The sequence below is a fragment of the Oncorhynchus keta genome, chromosome 17 (genome assembly GCF_023373465.1).
Source record: "Oncorhynchus keta strain PuntledgeMale-10-30-2019 chromosome 17, Oket_V2, whole genome shotgun sequence".
Lineage (NCBI taxonomy): Eukaryota > Metazoa > Chordata > Actinopteri > Salmoniformes > Salmonidae > Oncorhynchus > Oncorhynchus keta.
Window position 1 is genome coordinate 18644843 of NC_068437.1, and position 16039 is coordinate 18660881.

Genomic DNA, 16039 nt, shown 5'->3' on the forward strand with positions numbered 1-16039 from the left:
AGTGCCCAAATTTGATCTGCCATGTTCAACCCGTATAAGGGCATGAATGGAAAGGGCTAAAACTACATTTAAGTGGAAAAGTAATAGCTAAGTGTGAAAGGCAATTTTATTTGCAGAAAAAAACAAGAGGAGAAAGCACAATAGCATATCACCCTGTTCCTGGTAATTGTATGATAGGAGCCAGATTTTTTAATTACAGTCTGCTGTATAACAGCTCATGATATTCTTATCTACACGAGACACCAGTCTAGACTGGAGCATAATGAACACAGCTTTGCGGCCTAATGCGATGATGATAAAGTTGGAAATTTCAGGGCGGATAGAGATAGCAATGAGCCAGTGGATTCCAGGAAAGGGAAGTCCAGTGCAATGGCATGTCAGAATGTTGCTTAAATCCACTGCCAATTTACACAGGGCAGACCGAACAAGCAAAGCTTAGCCCTACTATTCTGGGGAGAGGAAGTTGTGTGTTTATATGTAGTCTGTCTGAATATGTTTGTGAGTGAGTGAGTGAGTGAGTGAGAGAGAGAGAGAGAGAGAGAGAGAGACTGCTCGATCTGTGATTCACTGTGTCTAGCTATCAGGTAAAAAGCACTGCTTTACAGTTGTTTCTCCAGTACATTGGGCCAAAATGCCATGTTTCGTGCGACAGTACCATGTACTGTGCCAAAAAGAGAGATCAGATTAATATCCACACAATCCGATTTAGTGCCTCTGCAACATTGACACAATTAGCTGGTTTAGTCTTTCTGGAAGCAGGGGGTGGTGGTTGGCATGGGGTCAGGACTGTTCCAACTGTTGGCAAATTACCTGGATTACTGAGGCACAGTCGAATGCAGCTGCTCAACACAATCCCTCTGGACTGGAGGCAAGAGAAGGAGTAACATCCAGTGTACCCAACTCAAAAACAATGTCACGTGTTGGGACACACACACACACACAAGCTGTAATTACTTTAACTGGCAAAGCTCTGCCAGTGCCATGAGTAAAATACCAGACAAATATATCATGATGACTATTTATTACCAAAATAATACCCAGACTTTATCTTCAGCCATAACATAGGCAAAGCTGAACGTAATAACTTTCAAAAGGCCATTAATGGATGGCTATGAAAACGTTCACAGTATTGTCAGAGTTTATTGACCAATTGATACTTGTCATTGTAGAGCTGGTAAAAGCAGAAGTCGCCTCAGTGCTGACATCTCCACAACTACAATGAGGACAGACCGACGAGAGGTCAGAGCAGGGACAACGGCAAGGAATAATGCCATCCTTGTATGCACAGCAGAGTTAGTTTCTAGTAAATCTAAACGTCGACCTAAGGAAATGTTTTCTTTCCCCTCCTCGAAGGCGTTGCCCGTTGTGTAAAATGATTCAAATTACATATGTCACCAGGGCTTGGAGGCTAAAGCAATGAGGTCTCATGGATTCAGTTGCCTGGATCGCGCTCTGTGTAGATTAGGCTACATAGTCAACATTCGCTAGAGTGGTATAAAACAGCACAACATTGTTTCTCAGAGACCACCCATTGTATCTGATAAATGGTTACAGTAAAACACCCAGGCCACTAGCATTAGGCCTACATTCCCTTGTAAAAGCAGAGGAAATGGTCATGTCTAACATTCCCCATTTACTACACCCATTAAGGCTTGTCTACAGTGTTGCAGTTTCAGATGGAAAGTTCTGGTGAGCGAGCAGGCAGACTGTATGTAGCCTGAGGTGTGTAGCAGCTTGGCAGGCTTCCGCTCTCTGGCCCATTGACTGTGTTGAAGCTCAGATGTTGTCTTTGATAGGAGACCCCTGGCACCCACACAGTCACACATCTCTGCTGCCACTTTGCCAAATTGCCCAGGGCATTGCTGGGTAGCTCACAGGCTGGTTCATTATAGAAAGACACCATTACTGTATTTCTGTTCAGAATGTTATGGTCAACCATCATTACATTGACGCCTCTGGGTCTGATGGGTTCATAAAAACATGCTATAAAATATAATAGCATAGGATGGGAGCAGAAGACCTTCAGTGCAGTGACTTGATTCATACTGAATCTAGGCTAATATTTGGTTTGCTGACAGAGTGAAAGATCATGATGTTACAGTAGTATGTTCTTATTTTCTGCTTGGGCATAATTCAATCAAACCTGAAGTCACTGTATAACAGATCAGGAAAACTCCCTGTCTCCAAGCAAGCCAAGACACACATCTTTTCTCTTCATTGCCTGGACTCTTCCCCTTCTCTTCCTCCCATAACCAACCTCTGTCCTACTTCATATTGTACAGGAGTCAGCTGTAAGCTACACTCAAGCCTATTATAAAATCATCGCAGCTCAAGTCAGCCACTGCAAACAGTGTTGAGCGGATCTGTGTGCTGCTGTAAGTAGGGTCTCATTAAGGCCTTGCAAAACAGTGAGTGTGGGCAGGGGGAGAAGATGGCCAGCGGATGTGGAAGGAAGGTCTCTCTCAAGGAGCAGTGAAGAGGCATTCCTCCTCTGACTGCATTCCTCCAGACCACAGCAGCAGCTCGGACACAATGAATCGGCTCAATGTGGAGTTTTTACTGTGTCCTCTGACACTCCACCTATCCTGTTGACACAACACAGCCCCACGGCCAACAGATTATTCCATAACAGAGCCTGAGCGGGAGAAAAGTCCCTGTGTGTGACTGTTGTCAACAAACAAATGTCAGGAGTGAGTAGAGTCACCCCTGTGACAGCTGATTAGAGGCATGACGCTGTGCTAAGAGAGCTTTCCAATAGGCAGACACCTCCCTTTGGACATTCATTAAAGCCAAAACGACAGCTTTTGGGGGGGAGGGGGCAAAGCCTGTGAGACCAACATTGTAGAAACACTGTATAGAAACTATCTGCCGTACTGATATGATTAATTTGTCCTGCTAGAATGTGACGGCGTGAAAAACGCCATAAATGTATAATGGACAAGATGATTCTAAATGCAATGAATTATACTTCAGGAAACAGTCGTCGTACTGGATTGGATTAGCCTAATAAGCCTGACTATTCGACCACCCATATCCATCCACATTGTAACCCTAATCCTCCTCGTGTGCTGGCCAGGAGTCAGGGGAACAACGAAGTTAGATAAGGTTATTGCTTAAGCCCACATTAAATGTGTTCGCTTGTGTTTCACAAGCCCTGAGATTTGATAGGTGTAAGAGGCTAATGCCCAGCTTTAGGCTAATGGCCAGAGGAGCTTGGGATGCCCTTTTAAAGTACTAAAATATGTCTCTGATAAGAGGAACCAGACTCCAGTGGAGTCCAAAATGATAAGGATACACATGCTTGACATATAATGTACCGACTGACATGTGGTAGACTGTCCACTGTTGACATAATAATAATCCTATTATTGTCATATTAAATAGTATTATATTAATAGTGTTTAGTTATTAATGTATTGATGTGAGTAGCAATGTGTACATCTCAGCAGTCTCAGCAGGACTCCCCGTCAAAAGAAAGGTTATATAAATATTGCCTGGGCGATATGGTAAAGTTCAGGTGCAGTACCAGAGAGACCCTTGAAAAACTGGTGGAATGTGGCAGGCTGCTGTCAGGTAGTCCCTCTCTCTTCCGCCTGCTGCAGTTGTTTAAAAATGTATGGGCTAAAACAGGATTCCCAGCCGCTGCATCCTCCAGCCGAGGAGGGAGGAAGGGCAGTCACCCTGGGGATCTAGCCTCTGTAGCCTGGCCCGCAGGAGCTAATTATGAAGCTGGGCCACCTGCTCCTCTGTGAAATGGAGCCCTGTGATGTTGGCTTTGAGGTGGGTGCTAATGATTACACACAGGAACAGTCATTAACCCTATCAGTCCTGAGACCCCAGCAAAAATCGTCTTTTCATTTGTTCAGCCCTTATATTTAGCCTCACAATGAAGTGTTTTACCATTTACTTTTCAGGACAACCAGGGCTACAAGTAGAACACAAAAGTGCTTTATGTAAACAGTTCATGAGTTTTATTGACAAATGTCAATAACAAAAAAAATGTCAGTCAAAGAAAAAAAAAAAATAATAATTTATATGAATGCTGGAAGTACAGAAATTGTTTGCTCACTAGTCGGTGACAATGGTGTGGAGTTTGTGAAAGGAACAATGTGAGAGTATAACAGTATTATAGACACTTTGTCCTGGGATTTCCTTTGATATATGTATTAGAACTCAGTTATCTTCTAACAACTCTTGTCTAGCATATGAGCGTCATAGAACAAAACGTTACGTGCTTGTTTGTAAGTCTCCGCTCTTCATAGATAACTACTCATAGTTTGGAGCTGAAACCATTCGGACTCGACAGACGTTTTTTGTAAAAAGACCAGGCCCCTTAAAACCTCTTGGTGCTAGGGGGCAGTATTTTCATCTTTGGAAAAGAAACATTCCCGTTTTAAACTGGATATTTTGTCAGGAAAAGATGCCATCTAGCTTTCGATAGAAAACACTAACGTTTCCAAAACTGTAAAGATATCGTCTGTGAGTATAACAGAACTGATGTTGAAGGCAAAAGCCTGAGAAAAATCCAATCCGGAAGTGCCCCAGGTTTTAAAAGCGCTGTGTTCCAACGACTCCCTATTCGGCTGTGAATGTACCATCAACGAGCTTACGCTTTCTACATATTCCCCAAGGTGTCTACAGCATTGTGATTTGGTTTTACGGATTTCTGTTGAAGAATAGCCGTAGGCGGCCACATTGCGTAAGTGGTCACATGGTGGCTCCGAGAGAGATTCTCGCGTAAAATACAGAGGTAGCCGTTACTCCAATCGGTCCTAGTGAAAAACGAACTGTCCCGACGGATATATTATCGAATAGATATTAGAAAAACACCTTGAGGATGGATTCTAAACAACGTTTGCCATGTTTCTGTCGATATTATGGAGCTAATTTGGAATATTTTTTTCAGTTTTCGGGACTGCAATTTCCGGGTGATTTCTCAGCCAAACGTGAAGAACAAACAGAGCTGTTTCGCCTACAAAAATAATCATTTGGGAAAAAATGAATTTGGCTATCTACCTGGGAGTCTCGTGAGTGAAAACATCCAAAGTTCATCAAAGGTAAACGATTACTTTTCTGATTTCCGTGACAAGGTTGCCTGCTGCTAGCAAGGCATAATGCTATGCTAGGCTATCGATAAAAATACACCAATGCTTGTCTAGTGTTGCCTGTAAAAAATATTTTGAAAATCTGAGATGACAGGGTGATTAACAAAAGGCTAAGCTGTGTCTCAATATATTTTATTTGTGATTTTCATGAATAGGAATATTTTCTAGGGATATTTATGTCCGTTGTGTTATGCTAATTAGTTTCAGGCGGTGATTACGCTCCCGCATGCGGGTTTGGGAGTCACTAGAGGTTAAGGAATCCACCCTCGTCTCACGAACACCGTTAATCACAGACTATTGTTTGGTCTGTAGCTCAAACACACAATGTTTTAAAAAAGGCAGTTAAGTCCAAAACGCACTGATGTTATGTTGGGACTAATTGGGTTAACCCTTCAGAGGAAGGGATACTCCACCTCTGTGCTGTGAGCTGAGGTTGTGTGTCTCTGAACTTATATAGGTCTGCTACTCTCACCACCCTAGTGGCTGATGCCTGGACACGGACTTGAGTCTCCCTGTTCCCCGCGGCAACATCTTCCAAGCAATACCCTAACCCCCATTATAGTAGCTCAGCTCCAGCAAACACACACCTCCCAGATAAGATAACCATAGATTATTAGAAACCAAATGCTATGCTCAATAACATTGAACAACTGAGGCACAACCATAACCTTAAAATGCCTGCGTTGGGCTTATCTGGTCATTATTTATTCATGATAAAAACAGGACATGTCAACAGTTTAGGAAACCATTACAGTGTACTTTAGACTCTATATAAATGTAATGGGTAACGGTACATTTGGGACCTCCTGGCTTTCACAAGGCAATGGCACCCACCCCCCATTAGAGTAGCTCTCTGTGGTCTCTCCAGTCTCTGTGTAATTACACTGATTGAGCCCCAGTGTGTTCTCCAGCTTGTGTGCTAATAGCCAATTGACTGGAAAGTCTCTAATGCAGAACACAAATCAATGTCTGAGTGGCTATCCACCGTACTGCACCACTGGGTGGGATGTGTCACTTTGATCCCGACTGAGAAACACAGGGATTTCCTCCAGATAAACTTTACTTTACTACCACTCCCAGAAGCCACCATGAGAGGTCCTGCAGTGTTTGTGCTTTTCTTTGTTGCCACTTCGATGGTTTCTCCGGGTATAATTGTTTTAATTTTTTGAGTAGCCCCACCACACACTTCAAACAGCAGGACCTAGACAAGCTTAACTGATACCTGGTTTAGTATTACGATACTCAATACCACCACGATACTCAATTCCAAAACGATACCAAGGCAAAAAAAATAAGGCATATTAGCCAAAGTCAGAGAATGGCACTTGACCCAGACAGATCTTTGAGTTCAATATTATTACATTTATGTCCATTTTTCAGATAGCCATGTATAAATTAATGAATCTAATCATACAATAAATTTGACTTTGTTTTATCAATCTAACTACATAAAATAATTTGTTATAATAATGTTATAATAATTTGTTATAATAATGTTTAAATGGACACATCTCAAATCAGGCTACTTGATGCAGAAAATCGACAATCACAATAAACTTTCTACCACAGCGACCATGTCAATTTTGGGAAGCATATTTGATTCGGAGTTCGGACAAAGTTTGCATGTGAAAACTACTTCTAAAACGCATACGTTCAGTTGTTCCGAACTCACTTCACTTGCGCTAAAGAGAGAGGCTGGCACAGATCAAATACACTGTTAGAACGCTGTGTTTATTTGTCCGAATAATAATAATTATAAAATGAAACATTGCGCAGAAAACCAAGTGTTTTAATAGGCATATGCTTACTTGAATTTTGACCTAACGCCGATTAGGATAAGCAGAGTAAGGTGTTCACGAGGGCTGTTGCGGTGATCGTATTACCACAACAACGGCCGTTATGAGTCATGACCGCAGTCAAATTCCACGTGATCTCCTCTTATGCCCTCTGGACATGCGTTGGAAGTGACTGTCAGGTTGCTAATCGCCTGGTACTCAGTTCTCCATTGTCCGGTATTGATGGACAGACCGGTTTGGGTTTTTACTTTACCTTCTATAACAGTATTTGAATGTTTGGTTTGTTAAATGTGATATGCTGTGTGTAACGTCCATTTTTAGAGTTTACCTCGCTACTTGAGTCATCTTTCGCTGCCCTCTCTTTCTCCATGCTGCTTTCTAGACCTAGCTCCTCCCCCTGACACTCAAAGAACACATGTTGTTGTTGCATGGTCAATGCAGCACATGCAACAATGTTGATGACAACAATGCCGTTTTCACTTTGCATCTGTAAGAACCTGCTTCCTCTGGGTAGTCCCAGAGCCACTCCGCTGCTGTCTTTTCAGGGAGTCCAGCTGCTGCATCTCCCAGCCGTGGAGGGAGATAGGGCAGCCACCCTGGGGATCCAGCATCTGTAGCCTGATTTATAAGATATTCTAAAAAGGTGTGTATCATTCACTAAAGTTGCCAAATAACTCTAAATCTAGCTAGCCACTTCATATGCACACTCGCTCTGGAATGGGAAAAGTTAAATTAGCATGACAATAACCAGTGGACAAATGGTCATGGCCACCAGTCCTATAGGGTAGTGAATTGATGTTAGCTTCAGCTGTAAGCTAGCAAGGAAAGTTAGCCTACAAAGCTGAAAGCTACCGGTATGTTCTTCCATTGCAAAGTGTTCTGGCCTCTAATGGACATTGTTTTGCGAACAGTAATTAACAGTTGCAACCTTTCCACATAACGCGTTCCATTATTCAAGTGTGTGAGTGGGGCGCTAACATGAAGCAGCCCAGACTGAGTGAGTGCAGTGGTTCCTTAGTGCAGGCTAGAGATAGCATTGAGTAAGTGAGCAGGCACAGTATGTTCACACTATAAGGAGACATCGGCTGCATTGATAGACTCGATGCTCTCTAAAATCAGTAGACAACGCGAGACACATTTGACAGAAGTACCGAAAGTAACAAAAATTATAGTACTGAACCGTTTTTTCATGTTCTAGTACTGAAAAAGTACAGAAGTTTCGGTACTGGGCAACACTAGTCTGCTGAGTGTGTACGTCAAAAGCTAGCAGACTTCTGAAGCTCTTTCACTTGAAAGCATTTGAGTGAGAAAAGACAGTCAGTGTTTGGGGAAATATAGGACATGTTATGTAAAGTGCTCTATTAATATTGTCATGTACACGGTGCACGTGCTTGCATAGGAATTCTTACAAATATTACATTTCTTACCAACATCTATTACTAGGATAAAACAATATGCTTATTGCTCACCCAGTTCTGGAGACCTCTCCTTATTCTTGTAGAGAGGCAGCTAGGCTGGTAGATGTTTCCAGGTGCTTACGAAGGCAGTAGGAATTAGTGAGTAAGGCACTGTGGTTATACTGTTCCAGCTATCGGACGTGGGGTCATAACAGTCTAGCGTCTTGCAGCGCTGCGTCCCAAAGTAGCCCCCCACCACGTACAGTTTGTTTCCAGAGGCCACAGCATGGCAGCTCATTCTTTTAGAAGTCATGTCCCCAACACGAGACCACTGGTTGGTCTCACAGTCAAAGCGGTAGGCAGAGGCGGCGGTGAACTCCGTGTCTCCGCCCATGATGAAGATCTGACTGCCTAGAACAGCGGCGGCCGTGTATCTCCACGGCTGCGGACACTCTGCTGCGATGGCCCAACGGTTCCCTAGAGGGTCATAGCACTGCACCTTGGAGGCCTTGTCTCTGTGGATGGTGGTGCCACCAAATACAAACAGCTTCAGCTTGGCGCTGACCACGGCTGCATTGCTAACACCATCTCTAAGTGGCGCCATCATGGTCCATTTGTTTGTAAGCGGGTCATACCGCTCTACCTGTTTGAGGGAGACTGAGGGGGAGGCAGGGAAGACACCTGCTATGGCAGTGTGGCCGCCCACCACATACAGGCAGTTCTCCAGTTCAGCAGAGCCATGGCCGAAACGTGCTATCAACATGGGTGCTCCTTTAGACCACTCCTCGTGGACCGTGTCATAGATCCAAACATCCTTAGACACCCCGTTCTCAGAACCCCTCCCCCCAGTCACGTAGACCTTACACCCGATGGCACAGGCACTGAACTCCTTCCTGGGGCTGGGCAGGTCAGATTTGGGGATGATCTCCTTGGCTTTGTGGTCCACCTGGTAGATCTTATCACACATGAAGGTCTGTCCTCCCAGGATGAGCAGTGTGTGGCCTGCCTTGCGGGGTCGGGCACAGGGGCTGGTGACCACCCCATCGTTCTGCAGAATTTTCTTCTTGCACTGCATGGCCTCCTCCACGATCTGCCGGCTCCTCTTGTCTGACATCACCAGCTCCTCGCAGGCCACCGCCTCGATCAGACACTCAGAGGGCAGCAGGGCCAGGCGGATGCCCCGCAGCAGCTCAGGGAGGTAGTCTCTGCGGCCATCCAGGTCATATCGCACCCAGCGCATCACAGCATTGAACACGATCTGCTCATCCTCGATCTCCAGCTCGTCACTGAGGATCAGGTCCAGCAGCTTGTCCTTGTTGAGGCCGTAGAAGTCCTCAGTGTCCCGCACCGCCTCAAAGTGCACCAGGCACATCCTCCAGGAGAGCTCATATAGCCGTTTGCACTGGTGGGCGTCGGACAGCAGCATCATGCCCAGGCAGTTGGACGAGTGCAGGTTCTTCTCCAGGAACTCTGCGGCAGCGTCTCGGATGTCGTGGAACTGCAGCATGTCTCCCGCTTCGAGTAACGACTCTGCGTTCTCCTCATTGATGATGACGCGTGATGAGTAGGCAAAGTCAAGCAGCAGCTCCAGCACCTCTGGATGCACACTGTCTCTGAAGTTCACCTCATTGTCCAGGCTCTCCCTCAAGCCTCCACTGAACATGGCCTCAAAGTAGCGGCTGCATGCAGCTAGTACGGCCCGATGGCAGGGGAAGGAGCGGTCCCCCGCCCACAGTGTCACATCAGTGAACATGCATTGCTTTCGGAGGGTGTTGAGGTGGGTGAGCACACTGTCTGGATGCGAGGGCTTATGGAACAGAGAGATGTTCATGGAGCCCGTGCTGGTCCGGGACTTTCGGTTCTCGTGGACGGTGACTGACATGGTTTCAGAGATCTCCAGACCCAGGGAGTCGCTCGTCTCAATTTCTCCAACTAAAGAAAAAACAAAAACAGAAAAATAAATGAGATATGGAACTAATTGCTTGATGTTTTTCCCCAGATATACACTACCATTCAAACGTTTGGGGTCACTTGGAAATGTCCTTGTTTTTGAAAGAAAAGCACTTGTTGTCCATTAAAATAACATCAAATTTATCAGAAATACAGTGTAGACATTGTTAATGTTGTAAATGACTGTTGTAGCTGGAAACGGCAGATTTTTTATGGAATATCTACATAGGCGTAGAGTAGAGGTCGACCGATTTATCGGAATGGCCGATTAATTAGGGCCGATTTCACGTTTTCATAACAATCGGAAATCTGTATTTTTGGGCGTCGATTTTTTAAATATTTTTTATACCTTTATTTTAACTAGGCAAGTCAGTTAAGAACACTTTCTTATTTTCAATGACGGCCTAGGAACGGTGGGCTAACTGCCTTGTTCAGGGGCAGAACGACAGATTTTTACCTTGTTAGCTCAATCTTGCAACCTTACAGTTAACTAGTCCAACACCGTAACCACCTGCCTCTCACGAGGAGCCTGCCTGTTATGCGAATGCAGTAGTAGCTAAGGTAAGTTGCTAGCTAGCATTAAACTTATCTTCTAAAAAACAATCAATTATAATCACTAGTTATAACTACACATGGTTGATGATTTACTCGTTTATCTAGCGTGTCCTTCGTTGCATATAATCGATGCAACGCTGGGGGAGGGTTTAACAAAAGCGCATTTGTGAAAAAAAGCACAATCGTTGGACGACTGTACCTAACCATAAACACCAATGCCTTTCTTAAAATCAATACACAAGGGGTATATATTTTTAAACCTGCATATTTAGCTAAAAGAAATCCAGGTTAGCAGGCAATATTAACCAGGTGAAATTCTGTAATTTCTCTTGCGTTCATTGCACGCAGAGTCAGGGTATATGCAACAGTTTGGGCAGCCTGGCTCATTGCGAACTAATTTGCCAGAATTTTACGTAATTATGACATACCATTGAAGGTTGTGCAATGTAACAAGAATATTTAGACTTAGGGATGCCACCCGTTAGATAAAATACCGAAAGGTTCCGTATTTCACTGAAATAATAAAACTTTTGTTTTCGAAATGATAGTTTTCGGATTCGACCATATTAAATGACCAAAGGCTCGTATTTCGGTGTGTTATTATGTTATAACTAAGTCTATGATTTGATAGAGCAGTCTGACTGACCGATGGTAGGCAGCAGCATGCTTGTAAGCATTCATTCAAACAGCACATTCATGCATTTTGCCAGCAACTCTTCGCAAGCACAGCACTGTTTATGACTTCAAGCCTATCAACCTAATGGCTGGTGTAACCGATGTGAAATGGCTAGCTAGTTAGCTGGGTGTGCACTAATAGCATTTCGAACGTCACTCGCTCTGAGACTTGGGGTAGTTATTCACCTTGCTCTGCAAGGGTCGCGGCATTTGTGGAGCGATGGGTAACGCTGCTTCGAGTGTTGCTGTTGTTGAGGTGTTCCTGGTTCGAGCCCAGGTTGGAGCGAGGAGAGGGACGGAAGCTATACTGTTACACTGGCAACACTAGTGGAACCACCAACTTTCATATGTTCTCATGTTCTGAGCAAGGAACTCAAACGTTAGCTTTTTACATGGCACATATTGCACTTTTACTTCTCCAACACTTTGTTTTTGCATTATTTAAACCAAATTGAACATGTTTCATTATTTATTTGAGGTGAAATGGATTTTTATTGATGTATTATATTAAGTTAAAATAAGTGTTCATTCAGTATTGTTGTAATTGTCATTATTACAAGTAAATAAAAATCGTCCTGCTTTTTTGGTCCTCCAATAATCGGTATCGGCATTGAAAAATCACACTCGGTCAACCATTTTGCAATTCTGTTAGCTGAAAACTGTTGTCCTAATTAAAGAAGCAATAAACTGGCCTTCTTTTGGAGCATCAGCATTTGTGGGTTCGATAAAATGGCCAGAAACAAATAACTTTATTTTGGAACTCGTCAGTCTATTCTTGTTCTGAGAAATGAAGGCTATTCCATGCCAGAAATTGCCAAGAAACCGAAGATATCGTACAACGCTGTGTACTACTTCCTTCACAACTGAGCAAGAGGACAAGTACATTAGTGTCTAGTTTGAGAAACAGACACCTCACAAGTCCTCAACTGGCAGCTTCATTAAATAGTACCCGCAAAACACCAGTCTCAACATCAACAGCGAAGAGGCGACTGGGATGCTGGCCTTCTAGGCAGAGTTCCTCTGTCCAGTGTCTGTTCTTTTGCCCATCTTAATATTTGTTTATTTTCTTTGCAACCCTGCCTAGAAGGCCAGCATCTCAGAGTCGTTTGTACATATTTAGAAGCATGCATTGATGCAAACTTCAACGGAAAGTATGCAAAGAAATATGACGCAACCATGTAAAAAAGGATGCACATTTTCAAGAAACCAATGGCGGACATTATTTGAGCTGAAGCAAGAGAAAATACACTCCAACTTCAGAATAAAAATGTTGCCTATTCACATCTCACATGTTGCCTGTCTACAATATTATCTTGATGCATTAATAAAAAAATTCACCTTTATTTAACCAGGTAGGCCGGTTGAGAACATGTTCTCATTTACAACTGCACTTGGCTAAGATAAAGCAAAGCGACACAGAGTTACACATGGAATAAACAAACAAAGTCAAAAATACAATAGAAAAAGGGTGGCAAGCCCATAGTAAGGCAATAGAGCTAACTGGCTAACGACTACTGTTAGCCACAAAGAATTGTTAACTAGCTACCCACAAAGAATTTACATCTACTCTACCTTGCATAATATTATTTTTAGGTCCTTTTTGCCTGTTTATCTAGCTAGATTACAATAATTCACATATATCTAGCTGATAATTATGAAGTAAAATGTTTGCTTTGTGTATATCTTGTTTAATCTCTATTGTTGCCATTGCCCTGGCTGGAGATGCATCGTAAGGCCATACAGTAGGGGGAGTGCGAGTGCTTCTCAAATGTAATGTTTTATGCATTCTCCACACTCAAGAGAACATCCTCAGAGAATGCACTTGGAGCATGAGTGGGGATCACGGTATTACAGTAAATTCGGAAAGTATTCAGACCACTTTACTCTCCCCACTTTGTTACATTACAGCCTTATTCTAAAATGGATTTTAAAAATCCTCAATCTACCCACAATGACAAAGGTTTCGAAATTTTAGCAAATGTATTACAAGTATGGTGGTGGAAGCATCATGTGGGGATATTTTATCAGAGGCAGGGACTGGGAGACTAGTCAGGATCGAGGGAAAGATGAACGGTGCAAAGTACAGAGAGACCCTTGATAAAAGCCTGCTCCAGAGTGCTCAGGACCTCAGAATGGGGCGAAGGTTCACCTTCCAACAGGACAACAATGCTAAGCCCCCGTGATATGCAACTGTTCAGGGAAGTCAGGAACCAATACACGCAGTCAGTCAGGAAAGCTAAGGCCAGCTTCTTCAGGCAGAAGTTTGCATCCTGTAACTCCAACTCCAAAAAGTTCTGGGACACTGTGAAGTCCATGGAGAACAAGAGCACCTCCTCCCAGCTGCCCACTGCACTGAGGCTAGGAAACACGGTCTCCACCGATAAATCCATGATTATCGAAAACTTCAATAAGCACTTCTCAACGGCTGGCCATGCCTTCCGCCTGGCTACTCCAACCTCGGCCAACAGCTCCGCCCCCCCGTAGTTCCTCACCCAAGCCTCTCCAGGTTCTCCTTTACCCAAATCCAGATAGCAGATGTTCTGAAAGAGCTGCAAAACCTGGACCCGTACAAATCAGCTGGGCTTGATAATCTGGACCCGCTATTTCTGAAACTATCTGCCGCCATTGTCGCAACCCCTATTACCAGCCTGTTCAACCTCTCTTTCATATCGTCTGAGATCCCCAAGGATTGAAAGCTGCCGCAGTCATCCCCTCTTCAAAGGGGGAGACACCCTGGACCCAAACTGCTATAGACCTATATCCATCCTGCCCTGCCTATCTAAGGTCTTTGAAAGCCAAGTCAACAAACAGGTCACTGACCATCTCGAATCCCACCGTACCTTCTCCGCTGTGCAATCTGGTTTCCGAGCCGGTCACGGGTGCACCTCAGCCACACTCAAGGTACTAAATGATATCATAACCGCCATCGATAAAAGACAGTACTGTGCAGCCGTCTTCATACCTCGCCAAGGCTTTCGACTCTGTCAATCACCAAATTCTTATCGGCAGACTCAACAGCCTCGGTTTTTCGGATGACTGCCTTGCCTGGTTCACCAATTACTTTGCAGACAGAGTTCAGTGTGTCAAATCGGAGGGCATGCTGTCCGGTCCTCTGGCAGTCTCTATGGGGGTGCCACAGGGTTCAATTCTCGGGCCGACTCTTTTCTCTGTATATATCAATGATGTTGCTCTTGCTGCGGGCGATTCCCTGATCCACCTCTACGCAGACGACACCATTCTATATACTTTCGGCCCGTCATTGGACACTGTGCTATCCAACCTCCAAACGAGCTTCAATGCCATACAGCACTCCTTCCGTGGCCTCCAACTGCTCCTAAACGCGAGTAAAACCAAATGCATGCTTTTCAACCGATCGCTGCCTGCACCCGCATGCCCGACTAGCATCACCACCCTGGATGGTTCCAACCTTGAATATGTGGACATCTATAAGTACCTAGGTGTCTGGCTAGACTGCAAACTCTCCTTCCAGACTCACATCAAACATCTCCAATCAAAAATCAAATCCAGAGTCGGCTTTCTATTCCGCAACAAAGCCTCCTTCACTCACGCTGCCAAGCTTACCCTAGTAAAACTGACTATCCTACCGATCCTCGACTTCGGCGATGTCATCTACAAAATGGCTTCCAACACTCTACTCAGCAAACTGGATGCAGTCTATCACAGTGCCATCCGTTTTGTCACTAAAGCACCTTATACCACCCACCACTGCGACTTGTATGCTCTAGTCGGCTGGCCCTCACTACATATTCGTCGCCAGACCCACTGGCTCCAGGTCATCTACAAGTCCATGCTAGGTAAAGCTCCGCCTTATCTCAGTTCACTGGTCACGATGGCAACACCCATCCGTAGCACGCGCTCCAGCAGGTGTATCTCACTGATCATCCCTAAAGCCAACACCTCATTTGGCCGCCTTCGTTCCAGTACTCTGCTGCCTGTGACTGGAACGAATTGCAAAAATCGCTGAAGTTGGAGACTTTTATCTCCTCACCAACTTCAAACATCAGCTATCCGAGCAGCTAACCGATCGCTGCAGCTGTACATAGTCTATTGGTAAATAGCTCACCCTTTTTCACCTACCTCATTCCCATACTGTTTTTATACTGTTTTTATTTATTTACTTTTCTGCTCTTTTGCACACCAATATCTCTACCTGTACATGCCCATCTGATCATTTATCACCAGTGTTAATCTGCAAAATTGTATTATTCGCCTACCTCCTCATGCCTTTTGCACACATTGTATATAGACTGCCCATTTTTTTCTACTGTGTTATTGACTTGCTAAATTGTTTACTCCATGTGTAACTCTGTGTTGTCTGTTCACACTGCTATGCTTTATCTTGGCCAGGTCGCAGTTGCAAATGAGAACTTGTTCTCAACTAGCCTACCTGGTTAAATAAAGGTGAAATAAAAAATAAAAAAAAATAAAAAATCAAATGTTATGTCACATACACATGGTTAGCAGCCAAGACAATGCAGGAGTGGCTTCGGGACAAGTCTCTAAATGTCCTTCAAATCCAACATGTCTGGAGAGACCTGAA

General features: G+C 44.1%; 1 protein-coding gene across 2 annotated transcripts in view; it reads right to left on the bottom strand.

The window, feature by feature from the left end:
* The window catches only part of LOC118376619 (kelch-like protein 25), a 49051-nt gene that overhangs the window by 12567 nt on the left and 20445 nt on the right, over nt 1–16039 (bottom strand). For both annotated transcript variants that reach the window (XM_035763347.2, XM_035763346.2), the window contains one exon: nt 8371–10230. In XM_035763347.2, coding sequence (XP_035619240.1) covers nt 8411–10180 — 1770 coding nt within the window. In that variant the 5' untranslated portion in view covers nt 10181–10230 and the 3' untranslated portion in view covers nt 8371–8410. The remainder of the gene's footprint in view (nt 1–8370; nt 10231–16039) is intronic.